Source organism: Geotrypetes seraphini, chromosome 3 (assembly GCF_902459505.1).
Source record: "Geotrypetes seraphini chromosome 3, aGeoSer1.1, whole genome shotgun sequence".
NCBI lineage: Eukaryota > Metazoa > Chordata > Amphibia > Gymnophiona > Dermophiidae > Geotrypetes > Geotrypetes seraphini.
In genome coordinates this window covers 200,633,253-200,649,471 of record NC_047086.1, presented here as the reverse complement: position 1 = coordinate 200,649,471, position 16,219 = coordinate 200,633,253, and the positions used below count along the sequence as shown (strand labels likewise).

The window sequence follows — 16,219 nt, the reverse complement described above, 5'->3', positions numbered from 1 at the left end:
AATGCTGATGACACCTGGATGTGTGGATACTTGGGAACTGGGAACCAAACGTGTCCCCCCCACCCCCTTTCCCGGCTGCTATTTCCACTGCTGCTGTCTCCAGCCACGCTTGTCACCCAGCGATGTTACTCCCCGTACACAGGTGCAGGTGGCATCCCACGGGTCGTGGTGTCTACTGTGCTTGGCAGTTGCTTTGGAGGAAGATTTCACAGCTGCAGAGCAGAGAGGCAGCGAGCAGAGCAGTATGTGAAGTGATTTCAGAGCTGCAGAACAGTCAGCAAGGACGTGAGCGACTGGTCCTCACCAGTCGCTTCTTTTGTAATCAGCCAGCCAAGTTCCTTACTTTTTTTGTGAATCGCTGCCTTTCCTACTTTTGGATGTCCTTCCCCTCATTTGCATTCGTGGATTGGAATCGGCTTGGGAGGCAGGTTAGTGAATCAGGTCCAGGTCGCTAAGTGGTCAGGACTTGATCGGTGGGCTTAGTGAAACTAGTCCTAAGGGTGCATTTAAGGGACGGTCACATGGTTGGCTCATGGCAGGGTCATAATTCTGTAAATTATGCCCATCCCTATTGCATTTACACGACTGTACTACTAGCATTACCAGATGTACACAGCACTGTACACATTAATATGAAGGTACTTTCTCTGTCCCTAGTGGGCTCATACTCTGGTTTATTTGTACCTGGGATGATGGAGGGTTAATTGACTTGCCCAGGGTCACAAGAAGCTGCAGTGAAAACTCAGCCCAATTCCCCAGTAGCTGAGTCCACTGCACTAACCATCAGGCTACTCCTCTCCTCCACTGTAGTTAAGGCCAGGTCTGGGACTGAAATAACTCCAGGCACGCCAATGTCAAGTTATGCTAGCATTCGGTTATGGAACCTGGGTACCATGATCCATTATTGAATAGGTTCATTAGAGTCTGATGAGGGTAATTCTATAATGCGAGTTCCTGCAGTAGTACATATTAATTCAAGTGAAGCCCATAGTTCGTAAAGAGGCTCTGCTGAGAATGAGGCATGCATTATTTACTGGGTGTCAAATCTCCAACCATGATGTAGTCTTGGTTAGGGTTACCAGATGGCTTTCAGACGGCTTTTCAAAATCAGGCACTTTAAACTCGGGGCCACATCTATAGGGCATCTGCGCATGCTTAGATGCAACGCAGTGATGTCACACGCATCACACCCGTGCATGCTCAGAAGGCCTCCAAATGTAGCTCCGAGCTCGAGGAAGAGGTTTGGGGGCAGGGCTGGGGCGGAATGGGGGGTGACTTGGATAGAACAGGGCGGGGCCCCAGGTCTGGATTTTACTGTTGTAAAATCTGGTAACCTTAGTCTTGGTTATACCCACATTTCATCCCCAAATATTACTGAGAGTATTTAACTTACAGTCAAGATGTCTTCCCCTTCCCCCTGAGCTGCACAGGACCCTAACTTATAGCGCACAACAATAAAGTGATCTACAACACTGGAGTTGCTGAATCCTCTTTTATGCTTTTTTGCAACATGAATGATACAGACCATAGCAGTCCCTTACTTTATAATCTTTCTCACAACCCTAGGTAACCTCAGCTTTCCTCACTGGCTGCTGTTATTTCTTGAACATCGGCCTCATGGATGAAAGCAGGTACAGCTTGATGGTTAAGAATATTTTTTTAAATGATAGAAATGTTAGGAGCTGTTCACTCGAGGTTGATATATCATCACCTCCACAGCCATGGCCTGACACCACTTCTCTCTGACCTTCCCCATGCTCAAGAGGCAGGGGATAATGAAAGAAACCTCACTGTTAACTATGCCACTGAGACTATTGCTTGCCAGAAGCGCCAGAAAATAAAGAGACTATTAGAGACTTAGGACATATAAAAGGAGAAAGTCCTTAAGCAGCAGCCATAAAACCCTTATTAGAGAAACAAAACAAAAAAAAAAGACAAACATTAAAAAGTGAGGTTTCCTCATCCATTGCAAATCATTATCACATTATCATCTCTGGCAAGTAGAATTACAACACATTTCAGTGGGATCAAAGACCAAGTTACTCAAGCACTGGAAAATGTACATTATGGTTAGATACTGCATGATCTGGCAGCCTACAGCACAATTACAGAACATTACTTTTCATTTCTTGATTGCATTTCATTTTGAACATTTGTGACATCATAACACTGTATTTCACGCTGCCACTTGAATATGCCATCACAAACATAATAATCCCATCAGCCAATCAGACCACAGCTACTAGTACCCCACAAGGCTCTCTGTTAGAGAAAGCACTGGTTTAAGGGACCTTTAATAAACCTCAGCATGCACTAAATGCTGTGTGTCCTAATTTATCCCTTTAGGCCACATGGCAAAAGGAACTCAAAATTCGGAACTAAACAGGGTCCTATAAAGGGCACTCTGGGATAGGCACCCTCTTTAGAATAGCAACAGAATCCACACCCAGCCTTGAGCACAAGCATTTACATCAGCTTAAAGCGGGTATAAATCCTGGTTGCACAAGTCGGGCATGGATCACTTAATTTTATAATACTATGGGCATTTTAAGGGAACAACCCTGACCCACCCATGTTCCTCCTATTGTTATGCCCCCTTTTCTTATCTACAAAAAAACCCCCCCAAAAAACCCCGCACTATTCTATAACAGGGTATGCAAGTGTAGTTCTGCTCTGTCAGCGCATAACGTTAAATGCATTATATAGAATTCCCTAGATAGTGAACGCTAAGCTTTAGTAAAAAGGCCCCTTAGACCAGAAAAATAAAATGTATTCATAAAACAACCAGTGATGTAGCTCAGACTGGAGCTATGACAAACACAGAAAGGTTAAGCCGTCAAAACATTGTCAGAGATCTAGACAGAGATCCTGACAGACTGCTTTTTAAAATTATATTTGGGCTCACGCTATTTAAGATTTTTTTTTTTTCAGTATGCTTGATGTTAGCTACCAGTGAGGCTTTCAAACTCAACAATTCATCCACTAACTCAGCAAAGCAGCAGCTCAGGCTGTGAAGAAGAACCCAGCAGTAGCCCCATCTCTAGCCAAGTCACAGGCACGTCGTATGTAACAGGCAAATTAAATGGTACCACATAAGACAACTGCATGATTTTAGGAGCTGTGATGTTAGTAACTCTGCAATCCTGATGAGCTCCTACAGAACAGAGCCTGGGTTATTTAGTGTTCATTTCATAAAGATGAGAGCTTCAGAAGGAAATGGTAATGGGCAGGAACCTTTAGAAATAAAACTAGAGTAATTGTAGCTTGACCACATGAAAACGATCATCTTTTTTCCAAGATCTGCCAAAGGACAGCATTAATGCGTTTCAGCAATTAAAAACAGAAGAAGCAACATTCCGTCTCATCTTGGTTCGAGTCTCAATGTGCTTCATATGCCAAAAATCATTAACTCTGCCCTTCCCCCAAAGGCGCTCCTCAAACTGGAAAACTGAGACGGTTTAATTTCCCCCCGACAACTAAAGGCTGCATCACATTTGGTTGAGCTAAGTCATCTGTTCAAAAATCACAAGGGGAAGGGGTGAGACATATAGACCAAGATAGGAAGAAAGGCTAATCAGACTGGGCTAAACCCAACTGTGTATCTCGAAGTAATGAAAAATGGGTAGGTGTGTTCAAGAGGCAAACAGGTGTCACTAACGACCCCTTGAAAGCTACTTTGGAAAATGTTAACAGAAGAGTCATCTCCCCACCCCATCTGGTCAATGGGCAACAAAGCCTCAAGTCTTTGAGGGTGAATTAATTTGGGGAACTCAGCAACCAGTATACCAGGTCATGCTACCCAAAGCCAGAACCACCCTTACTATGACAAGTTATGCTAAGGTAGTACAGACCACATATTGTTACAGATCTCTAATTACGCATGGCTCCTTTTAGCTCCAGAAGGGGGACTTAAGGCAACTGATTCTCTTCTCATGAACAGGATTTGCAGTTCTATAGGCTGGTCCATTACAAGTGTTCTGGATGGTTCTGAAGGCACTTGATGAATTCCTTGACTGGATGACCTTGGTAGCATATCTGATACACAGCAGTGAACAGAGGAAACCTAGATGTGGAGAAACACAATATTTAAACTTTATAAGTCATTCACAGGCATTGGTTTACACCTCTTTTCTACTAGTTCTGAGTAAGATGGCTGACTGGTTGAGTTTGGAAGGAGAACTCACTTTGACTGACAATTTCGCTTCATGAGATTTAGCTCTAGGTTGGTCAGAGCTGTAGCTGTCTACAGCTTCCATTATCAAAACTTCAGTATCCTTTGTCCTTTCAGCATTACGGAGATGAAAGAAGCTGATATGTTATGCTAACAGACAAAGGGAAGTTCCACTAGGATTAATCGGAAAGGCTTGTAGGGCTGACACACTACATTTTTATTTGACATTTTAAGCTCAGCAAGAGCTTGTAAAAGGCAACTAAGGCACAAAACACTTGGAAAGGCACACTGCAAGATATGGACAACACAAGAACATCAGAGACAAATATGGCAGATGTTTTCAAACACTTGGGCACCTTTATGGGACTCTGCATCATCCAGAGCTTGAAAATCATTATTAAATTACTAGTCTTATAGCCCGTTACATTAACGGGTGCTAGAATATATGTGTGTGTGAGTCTGTCTTTTTTTTATTTTTCTCTTTCCTTAGCCGCTTTCTGTATTTCTGTCTGTCTTTTTTTTTTTTTCCCCTTGGCTGTCCACTACCACCCCTTGCCTGCTCCCCCTGTCCATTCTCCCTTCCTTTTACCTCCCCTGTGTCCTCCACCACCCCATCACTGCTCACCTTATCCAGCAGAAGCCCTTCTCCCTTTGTTTTACCTCCCCCTGTCCATCATCACCTCCTTCCTGCTCCCCCTGTCCAGCAGTAGGCCTGTCTTCATTTTTCTGCCCCCCTCCCTGTTCATCAGCACCTCTTCCCCTGTCCATCAACCCCTTATCTGCCCCTCCATTTCCCTCCCACCCCACTTCCCTGTGCAGTATTTTCCTCTCCCCCATACCTTCCTCCTGAACTGCATGCCCTGAACTAAAATGCTTTCCGGGTTTGGCTGCCGCGGCCTGCACCCACCGACAACCACCGCGGCCAGCAGCCGCTGCGGCCGACATCCGACTCGGGCCGCCGCGGCCGACATCTGACTCGGGCCGCCGCGGTCGACATCCGCCTCGGGGGGGAGGAAGAGAGAGAGAGAGAGCTTCGGGCGGCCAGCAGCCGCCGCGGCCGACATCCGCCTCGGGCCGCCGACAGCCGCTGTGGCCGACATCCACCTCGGGGGGAGGGAGAGAGATTCGCGCGCATGTGCACTCCTATCTGTGGTGCCCTACAGCTCACAGAAAACGGACGCACGCGATGGGAGTGCACATGCGTGGCCTAGCGTTTTATTATATTAGATTGACCTAATCCATAATAATGAAGGAAGACCGTCCTTTCTGTCTTGCTGCGCTGTCTGCCTGGAACAAGCTGCCCGAATTCCTACGGCAGGCTCTGTCTCTGGCAGTGTTCAAGTCCAAGTTAAAAGCCCATCTCTTCGCGACTGCTTTCAACTCCTAACTCTTCTCACCTTGGGTTCTGCATCCCCAACCCTATATGTCATGTCTGTCTGTCCAAGTTAGATTGTAAGCTCTTCTAAGCAGGGACCATCTATTTAATGTCAAAATGCATATGCCCTTCAAAACTATAGAAGTGTTAAACAGTAGTAGTAGTAGTAGTAGCAGCATCAGTGGGGAGGGGGAGGGGAGTCTATGCAGCTATCAAGAAAGGAGTAGGTGAGTCTTAAGGTTCTGCTGGTGGTAGTGTAAATAATCCTACTACCGCTAGCATAATGGAGACAATATTAGATGGAGGAGGGGGAAAATAAGCACAAACATTTTATAAAATACTCATTTGCTATGCTTTACCTTCTGTTGGAATGTTATTGCTATTATTTTAGAAACTACTGAACTACAAATTTTGAACATGGCTCATGATTCAACAAAGATAATAAAAATAAACAAGCAGTGAGCAGTAGGTGCAGCTTAGCTGATACTCACTTCTCCACCAAGTTCTTTGCTTTGAGGATGTGGTGGAGCTCAGCAGAGGTCTGTGGGCCCTGCAGCTTCTGTCCGTTCAACATCTCTTTCTCCAGCTCTTCAATTGACTGAAACAAAATCACATCAGCTATCAGTGTCCAACAGCTCTCCAGAGCCTCTTGCAAACCCCTTCAGTTCACACGAAGAGACGTTGACGGCCTGGAGCACATCTGGGTTTGATTTTAAACTAGAGAATGACACAGGGACAAATTTTTCCCCCAATCCTGCAGGAACTCAATTTCCCCGTCCCATCTCCTCAAGTTTTGTCACTGTCCCTGCACCATTCTTGTAAGCTCTGCCTTAACCGCACAAGCCTCAAACACTTAAGATTTTAAAGTGTTTAAGGTTTCCCTCTGACATGGGCGCAGGGCCAGTTTGTATATTTGGGGACTTTGATGACTATGCCGGTTCATCGTTTGTATCGCCTTAATGCGGATAAGCTTCTGCAACAGACGGATCTCCTGCTGGATACATGGAGTGCCTTGCCCCTATCTTTGATGGGGTGCATTTGTATGGTTAGTGTTATGCCTATGGCCAGGGGGTAACTGAAACTCAGCATACTACGTGATATGTCTCCTCAAGTCTGCTTATCTGTTATCCTGACCTCAGTGTCCTGGGTGTTGCCAAAATAAGGAACAAAAGGACAATAAAACCAGGTTGACCAGGTGTCCGAGTGAAGACAGCTGGTTTCTGCAACAAGTCTGCTTATCAGTTATCCTGACCTCAGTGACCTGGGTGTTGCCAAAACAAGGAACAAAAGGACAATAAAACCAGGTTGACCAGGTGTCCGAGTGAAGACAGCTGGTTTCTGCAACAAGCCTGCTTATCTGCTATCCTGACCTCAGTGACCTGGGTGTTGCATGCCTGGGTCGTAGTGAAGGAAGCTGGTTACTGCAGAACTATGAACTCAGCAGTTTTCACCCTATATAAGAATGGGACTCTGCCCCTAACATTAGAATCCAAGACGTTGCAACCATGGGACAGTCTCCTTTGGTCCACCCACCTATCAATTGCAGGGATTCCCAATTGTGAAGGATGGTAGTTGCCTGGGATCACGGTGAAGCTATTTTATTCTTATATTCATATATATATATATAATAAAGGGTTATTGTCTATGCTTTTATATTGTCTGTGTGCTTTTCTGAGTGACACTGATCATCCCATCTGACAGAAATAAGTGGCGGAACAGTTAGGATGTTCATTTTTCCAAAATGGCTATATGTACTCCAGACTTTGCCGCTCTGTTTGCTGAAGAAAGATTTACGCATTCTTTATAAAGGAATTTCTCGCTTTTGTTGGGCGGCCAAGAAACCAAAATTGCAGATATCTCAGTTGCTGGGGAATTGGCGGAGGGGGGGATTGGGTTTACCGGATATGAGGGTTTATAATTATGCGTGTTTGCTTCGCCATTTGGGAGATTGGGTGAATATGACCAGTAGTTACACCCCTCTTTGGATGGAACGTGAGTTTTTTGCACCTTATGACATGTTTGAGCTTTTGCATTGTCCATGGAGGGCCTTGCCCCCTTCTCTCCAATCCAGTATATTATTTAGAGCATTGCAAGCGGCCTGGCGTTAGCTTGTGCAAGCCCTGGGTGGGGTTTTGATGGTTACCGATCTCTTGCCCTTGCAGGGTAACCCAGCCTTCCCTCCGGTACGGGACTCCAGAGAGTTCCTGTCCTGGGGAGCGAAAGGGGTTTCTCGTTTAGAACATATTTTGGGGGATGATGGGGAGTTGTTGGCATGTGCAGCTTTGCTAGCTAAGGTGGGGGAGACCTGGGGCGCGCAGTTTGCGTGTCATCAAGTGGAGCACTATGTGGGATCCCTCGATAGAGCACAATTGCGATTACATATGGGGGCCAGGCTACAGGAACTGTTTGCTCGGGAGGAGGGGGTGTCTAGCATTCATGCTAGCTTGCAAGAGTTACAACCAGCCAAAGATTACCAGAACATCCGGGGTAAATGGGAGGGGGAATTGCAAATTAATTTGGGACAATGGGATGTAGCCCGTACCTTGAGGGCGACGCCAGGGGTTACCCCTTGTGCTTGGTTGAGGGAAACGCACTATAGGGTGACATTACGTACATATTACACTCGCACACAGTTGTATTATAGGGGGGTCTCCCTACACCACTGTGTCATAAATGTGGGTTAGGGGGACACACTTTGGGACATGTCTTCTGGACCTGTCCTATCATCCAGCGCTTCTGGAAGCGTATAATCTCTTACATGTCTGGGTTGATTGGGAGAGCCCTGCGCAGTACCCCAGCTCACTTTGTCTTGGATTTGCCAGAGGCTTTTGGCCACTTGCCTAGGGGGAATCGGGCTCTGTGCAGGAAGATGAGTTTACTGGCCAGGAAATGTATACTTCAATGCTGGACGGTCCCTGACTCTCCGGCGTTTTGGCATTGGCAGAACCAGTTGCATCAGTTGGCCATCTGGGAGGCGCGAGATGCGGGAGGGGCCAGGAAGCGTAAGTTGTTGTTTCTGAATATTTGGGAACCATATTTGCAAGATTTGCATCCAAAGGGCTGTAGCGCGGTATTGAGATGGGTGTCCTAAAGTGGGTGCTCGGAAAGTTGGGCTGGGAGAGTACTGATGAGTATTGGTGGGGAGTACCTTGGGAGGGTGGGGGGTTTGGGGTGGGATTGAGGGGTATGAGTAGGTTCTGGGCTTTTGCTATGGACAGGGTACAGGGGATTCAGTGGGGGGGGGAGTGGTATGGCATCTTTGGGGCTCATCAGAGTCCAGGGCCTCGGAGTGCCTTTCCACTCTCCTTCCACTGCACGCTCTCAGTGGTGTGTGCGGGGAAGGGGGGGTTTGGTTGATAATCCTCTTGTTTTGTCCTTGTATGTTATACTATTTATATGATCCATATTTGTTTGGTAATGTGGACCTTCGGGGTGCTTTGCTACTGTGTTCTTGTTGTTTGCATCAATAAAAATTGTTTGAACCTAAAGTATTTAAGGCTTGTGCAGATAAGGACAGAACTTGCAGGAATGGGGCAGGGACAGGAAAAGAACTCACGGGGACAGGATGGGAAAATTAGTTCCCACGGGAATGGGGAAAAATTTGTCCCTGTATCATTCCCTATTTCCAACTACTTGCTCCTCTCTTTCAGGACCCACGTCTGGCAACGTAAAGATTGTAAAGGTGAACAGTTCTGCAATATTTTCTATGGCTACAGGAGACAGACTGAAGTCAGGGTAACTAAATCTGGGAAGGGAAGGAGGGGGTCTTATTGGCACATTGTTCCTGCAACCAAGAAATGCAGTAGGGTCAGTCTGTAAATCCTGCTCATTATTTGGAAGTTATATAAAATTGCATGCTAACAGGGTTACCACATGACTGCGTTAAAGTATCTGCAGTAATATACAGTATTTGCTAGAAGGCATGTTAGGGAATTTTCTTAGAGAAGGCATGCCATGGGTGTGGAAAGGTTCAAAGAAGAACAGCCAAAATGATAAAGAGGATGGAATTCCTAGTCCTTTTAATGAGACGGAGTCAGCATGGGTTCAGCTGATGGAAATCTTGCCTCACCAATTTGCTTGACTTCTATGAAGGTGTGAATAAACATATGGATAAAGGTGAGCCGGTTGATATAGTGTATCTAGATTTTCAGAAAGCTTTTGATAAAGTTCCTCATGAGAGGCTCCTGAGAAAATTAAAGTGTCATGGAATAGGTGGCAAAGTTCAGTTGTGGATTAGGAATTGGTTATCGGATAGGGTCATTTTTCTTAATGGAGGAGAGTAGACAATGGAGTGCCGCATGGGTCTGTACTGGGACTGGTGCTATTTAACTTATTTATAAATGATCTGGAAATTGGAACAACGAGTGAGGTGATTAAATTTGCAGATGACACTAAACTGTTCAAAGTTGTTAAAACGCATGCGGATTGTGAAAAATTGCAGGCGGACCTTAGGAAATTGGAAGACTGGGCGTCCAAATGGCAGATGAAATTTAATGTGGACAAATGCAAAGTGATGCACATTGGGAAGAATAACCTGAATCACAGTTACCAGATGCTAGGGTCCACCTTGGGGATTAACACCCCAAAAAAGGATCTGGATGTCATCGTAGACAATACGATGGAATCTTCCGCCCAATGTGTGGCAGCGACCAAAAAAGCAAATAGGATGCTAGGAATTATTAAAAAAGGGATGGTTATAATGCTCCTGTATCGCTCCATGGTGCGACATCATCTGGAGTATTGCATTCAATTCTGGTCTCCTTATCTCAAGAAAGTTATAGTGGCACTAGAAAAGGTTCAAAAGAAGAGCAACCAAGATGGTAAAGGGGATGGAACGCCTCTCCTATGAGGAAAGACTAAAACGGTTAGGGCTCTTCAGCTTGGAAAAGAGAAAGCTGAAGGGAGATATAATTGAAGTCTACAAAATCCTGAGTGGAGTAGAACGGATACAAGTGGATCGATTTTTCACTCTGTCAAAAGACTAGGGGACACTCGATGAAGTTACAGGGAAATACTTTTAAAACCAAGGGGAGGAAATTTTTTTTCTCTCAGAGAATAGTTAAGCTCTGGAACGTATTGCTAGAGGATGTGGTAAGAGCAGATAGCATAGCTGGTTTTAAGAAAGGTTTGGACAAGTTCCTAGAGGAAAAGTCCATAGTCTGTTATTGAGAAAGACACGGGGGAAGCCACTACTTGCGCTGTATCGGTAGCATGGAGTGTTGCTACACCTTGGATTTTGGCCAGGTACTGGTGACCTGGATTGGCCACCGTGGGAAGTAGGATACTGGGCTAGACGGACCATTGGTCCGACCCAGTATGGCTAGTCTTATGTTCCTAAACTTTATCCTGTTGGTGCATTCTAGGTAACGCACGCTAATGGAATAACAACTGAACCAATTGGCATCTTCTACGTATGAGTCTCTAAGAGCTCCTGTATTTAATCTTAGCAGTTAATGTGCATTAATAAATGACATTAGTACAAGATCTACCTCCAACATTCCCTAAAAAAAAAAAAAAAAAAAGGAGCATCAGATGTTCAGTTAACACACACGCTAAAATCCATGTTGGCTCCAAATCATAACCACTTTAGTAAACATACCCTATAGTTTTCTGTGTTCTCTTCCTGTTAGAATTATTTATAAACTGACCTCCAAGCACATAGGCCATCATAAAACATATAAAATGTAAACAAAATTACTTCCTCTCAGGAAAACAACAGATTTATACTTCAGAGTACCAATGTACATTCAATCCTAACTGATTTCCTTAAAAGCCATCTTTTTCATACCTTTTTCTTGGCAAAGATACTATGGGAGGATCTTCCAAAGGGAAAGAGTTACATGCATCAAAGCTGCCTAGCAAGTGGATTCCAAGTGAGTTTTAGCAGAGAGAAGAACATACAAAAGAGAAGCTTGAGAAGAATACACGCCTTGTGAGGAGGGAAAAGGTGACCAAAGAGTCAGCTAAGTCTACTGGCCAGTCAGTATGCAATGCTCAATGTGTAGGACAAAGTACATTCAACTTGATCTCACTTTTATGATTTGGACTGAGGAAGAACAGACTCTCAAAATTCTTTCAATACACACCATCCTATAATTAAATTCAAAATGGACTACTCCTCAAAAAGAGTCAACTCTCTTGACATCAGTTTCTACCAACAATGGCTATATATACAAACTTCTCTATACAGAAAACCTACAGACAGATGTAGCTATCTCCATAACTCCAGCTTCTACCCCTCACATACAAAATAATCCATTAGCCAAGCCACATGAGACCACCATATCTGCTCTGACCCAAGAGACAGAGATAAACACTTCATAACTAAGGTGACCATACGTCCCATTTTGAATGGGACTGTCCTGTTTTTAGCTCACCTGTCCCGTTGCCCCGATGCACAGCTTTGGGACGCCGAAATGTCCTGTTTTCAGAAGGAGCGGGACAGGTGAGCTAAAAATGGGCCACTGCCACTTATTTGTCCAAGCCACCGCCGCACTAACATCATCTTCGTGCAGCGACTGCTCAAGCCTCCTCTCCCCCACCCCCACCTGACGTCAATTCTGATGTCAGAGAGGAAGTTCCGGGCCAGCCAGGCAGTGATTGGCTGGCCCGGAACTTCCTCTGCAACGTCAGAATTTACATGGGGGGGTGTGGAGAGAGAAGAGGCTTTTGCAGTCGCTGCACGAAGATGATGTTAGTGCGGCGGTGGCTTGGACAAATAGGCGGCAGCAGTAGCTCGAGTCAGGCCGGGAGAGAGAATGAAAGACGAGGGGGGAGAGAGAAAGACAGGAAAAGCTCATCACTTTCTTATTGGCGCTGCTGGAGTTTTTTTTTTTAAACTTAGAGTTTATAGTTATGGTTTCAGTCAATATCAGCTAACAATTGTGATGTCTACAGTGTATGATCAAAATTATTATCATTGTTACCAAAATCACCAACAGTGCCTTCCTTGCTATCAATTTCATTGGCATCACTACATGCCATCATGATCACCATTAATAGCTTCATCATCAGAATCAGTGTCACCCTAGTCACTTCATTATCATAATGTCTCTCCTTATCGATCATCACAGATAAAGAAAATGAAATGCTTATTACAGTGGCACATTTCCACAAAGAGATATTTGGGACGTTTGGAATTCCTTTCTTGCTTAGGATACACCAGGGTGAAAATATCAGAGAGGTGATGAAGCAAATTAAAGTGATGCAAAACATTCAAGAAAAAGAGTTTGAGAAGTTTAAGTTTGTCATTATAATAATGGGTTGACACCAAAACATTAGTGAAGATGAATATGAAGTGAATTTGAAAGACTTTGAGCCCCAGCCTGGTAATATGTCTCATCCCAGATTTTGGCTAGGCCTGGACTGTTTCAATAAAGCCCCAAAGCGAAATCGCTACACTTAACTTGAGAAAGCAATTAAAATCCATAACTGATTTGCATAACCAGTTTATTCAAGGCAAGGGACAAATAAGTGTGTGTGCACCTTTTAACAACAGTAGAACTTTGGTACAAGTGCACTATATCTGAAGTCTTCAGCAAGAGGATTTGCTGCTGATGTTAATTTTATTTTGTTGAGGCTGTTCAGTTTGGCTTCTCTGTATCTATTGACTGCCCTTTTTGAGTAATGAAGGTGTTTTTATAAAGCTTGGATGCCAATAATAGATTTTATGATAAGCATAATGCAGGGCAACTGTCAGCATAAGGAGGGAAATGTTTAGTAAAGCAATGGACATTGGCACAAAAATATGTAGTGCATTTGTAGATGATATAAGATAGCTGGCTGCTCACCCTTGTGTGATTATCCTCACCATCACTTCAGCTAGTAAGGCTTATGTTTACACTCGCAACAGATTTCTTTCCTTCAGTTATACTTTAAATGACCTTTGTGTGCATTTGTAAATGCAAAACTCTTACAACATCAATAAATAAGAAAGAAATGAAAGAAAGAAAGGATGCACAGTCAGAAGGAAGTGCAACCATAGACTTATGAAATCACCAGACAACAAAGTTAAGAAAAATGATTTTATTTTCAATTTAGTGATCAAAATGTGTCTGTTTTGAGAATTTATATCTGATGTCTATATTTTGCACTATATTTGTCTATTTTTCTATAGTTACTGAGGTGACATTGCATATTTTAAAGTAATCTGCCTTGACATCTTTGAAAAAAAAAACCCCAAAACTCGTAAATGATAATTAACATTTTCTCTGCGTACAGTGTGCTTTGTGGTTTTTTAATTTTATGTTTACCACGACAGGTCCATCCTTGACTCCCCCAAACCTACAGCCCTAAAATCAATGATTGGAGTACAGGAGATGATTAGAGATGCCGGCCCCTGGCAACTGGTAACCTCCTCTACGGGCAAGCAAAGAAAATCCACCTCATTCTCACTCTCTTCTTCTTCTTTTTCTCTCCAACAGGATAACTCTACAACTACCCCACAACTCACCCTCAGAAACAGATTTCAAATCATACAAGAAGGGAACACCGAGGAAACAACGGAAATAACGGAAGGGGCTCATGAGAATACTCAGCACCTAACCTCAAATCCAGGGCTCACGGATCAGCCCCTCCGGAAGGAACGAAGAGTGGTGGTCATTGGGGACTCCATGCTAAGGGGCACCGAGGGACCAATTTGCAGGCCCAACTTGCAGTCAAGAGAGGTCTGCTGTCTTCCCGGAGCCAGGATCCGGGATGTCACCACCAGCCTAGACAAACTTATAAAGCCCAATGATCATTTTCCCATGTTTCTCATCCATGTAGGTACAAATGACACTGCCAGAAGTACCACGGAGAACATTCCCGACGACTTTGGAGCCCTGGGAAAGAAGCTGAAGCAGATAGGAGCGCAGGTGGTTTTCTCATCGATCCTCCCAGTAAGAAACAAAGGCAGAGCTAGAGAAGAGCGTATCTAACGGACTAACAAATGGCTCCGCATGTGGTGCACAGAGATGAACTTTGGATTCCTAGACCACGGTGAGACACTCCAGGGACTACAGGGACCCGACGGACTATACCTAACCAGGAGAGGTAAGAACGTATTCGGACATCGCCTGGCCCGTCTACTCCGCAGGGCTTTAAACTAGGTAAGTTGGGGGAGGGCACTTATTTATATCCCAGAGCAGTAAGAAACCATCCTGAGGAGGCGAGTCACACCCACACTTCTGGGTCTAAGGTAGGTACGCATGTTATCCATGATAATCTAAAGGGAAATATCAATGATAATTTAGGAGTCACTCTAACCCAAAAGGGGATCTCTTCACAGGTATGGAAGGCTATGTATGTTAATGCACACAGCTTGGGCAATAAAATTCTAGAATTTTATTGGTTCACAGACTCGCATGTGTGGGATATGGCTATACCAGGCTACAATCTACTACGTCGCGACAGAGAGGGCAAGTTAGGTGGAGGGGTAGCACTATACACTAAGGATAACATCAAAACTACCAGGATTACAGATGTTAGATACTCTGGGGAATCCCTCTGGGTGAATCTGGCCAGAGGAAATGAAAAATGCCTATACCTTGGCGTGATATACAGACCTCCGAAACAACAAGAAGACAAAGACTTAGAACTGATAGAGGACATAGAGAACATCACTCTACGGGGAGACACAGTGTTGTTAGGGGACTTCAACATGCCCGATGCAGATTGGAACACACTCTCCACGACTACGTGTGGCAGTAAAAGAATTCTGAACTCCATAAAGGGTGCACGACTCAAGCAAATGATGTTGGAGCCCACCAGGGACCAAACGATACTGGACCTGGTACTCACCAACGGAGATAGCGTCTCGGATGTCTCAGTTGGAGACACACTGGCCTCCAGCGACCATAATATGGTATGGCTTAACCTTAAGAAAGGTTTCTCAAGGTCAAACACGGCAACTAGGGTTCTCAACTTTAGAGGCACAGACTTTGACCGTATGGAAGATTTTGTCCGTCAGGAGTTACATAAACAAGCACTACCTAACAATGTGGAGGATATGTGGTCGACTCTGAAGTCCACCCTACACGAAGCAACAAACCGCTACACAAGAACAATGAGTAAACACAGGAGGAACAAAAAACCCCAATGGTTCAGTGCAAAAATTTTGGACCTCGTTAAAAAGAAAAAAGAAGCATTTATCACCTACAAGCATAAAGGTAAACGAGAGGCGAAAGAAGACTATCTAGACAGATCTAAAGCTGTCAAAATAGCAGTCAGAGAGGCCAAACTCCAAATGGAAGAAGATCTAGCACGGAACATTAAAAAAGGGGATAAATCCTTCTTCAACTATATTAGTCACAGGAAAAGAAACAAAAACGGGATAGAATGCCTGAAGAAATCGGACGGTAGCCTTGTAGAATCAGATTCTGCCAAGGCAGAATTACTAAACGAATACTTCTGCTCAGTCTTCACCTGTGAAGCACCGGGAGCTGGTCCACTGCTTCAAACGGGAGACAACCAGAAGGACCCGTTTCAAGATTTTGAGTTTACACCCAGTTGCGTCTACTACGAACTATCAAGACTCAAAGTAGATAAAGCTATGGGACCAGACAACCTACATCCCAGAGTACTAAGAGAATTGAGTGAAGTCCTGGCAGAACCATTATCTGTTCTTTTCAATCTCTCCCTAAGCACAGGAAGAGTCCCCTTGGACTGGAAAACCGCCAACGTTATCCCACTCC

The 16,219-nt window shown here is 44.5% G+C and overlaps 1 protein-coding gene across 1 annotated transcript in view; it reads right to left on the bottom strand.

The window, feature by feature from the left end:
• Positions 1-1,473: 1,473 nt before the first annotated feature.
• GPD1 (glycerol-3-phosphate dehydrogenase 1) overlaps positions 1,474-16,219 on the bottom strand; it is a 62,332-nt gene continuing 47,586 nt past the window's right edge. Inside the window, exons 7-8 of the mRNA XM_033939156.1 lie at positions 6,038-6,144; positions 1,474-4,063 (exon numbers count right to left, since the gene is read on the bottom strand). Of these exons, the coding sequence (XP_033795047.1) occupies positions 3,967-4,063; positions 6,038-6,144 (204 nt within the window). The 3' untranslated portion in view covers positions 1,474-3,966. The remainder of the gene's footprint in view (positions 4,064-6,037; positions 6,145-16,219) is intronic.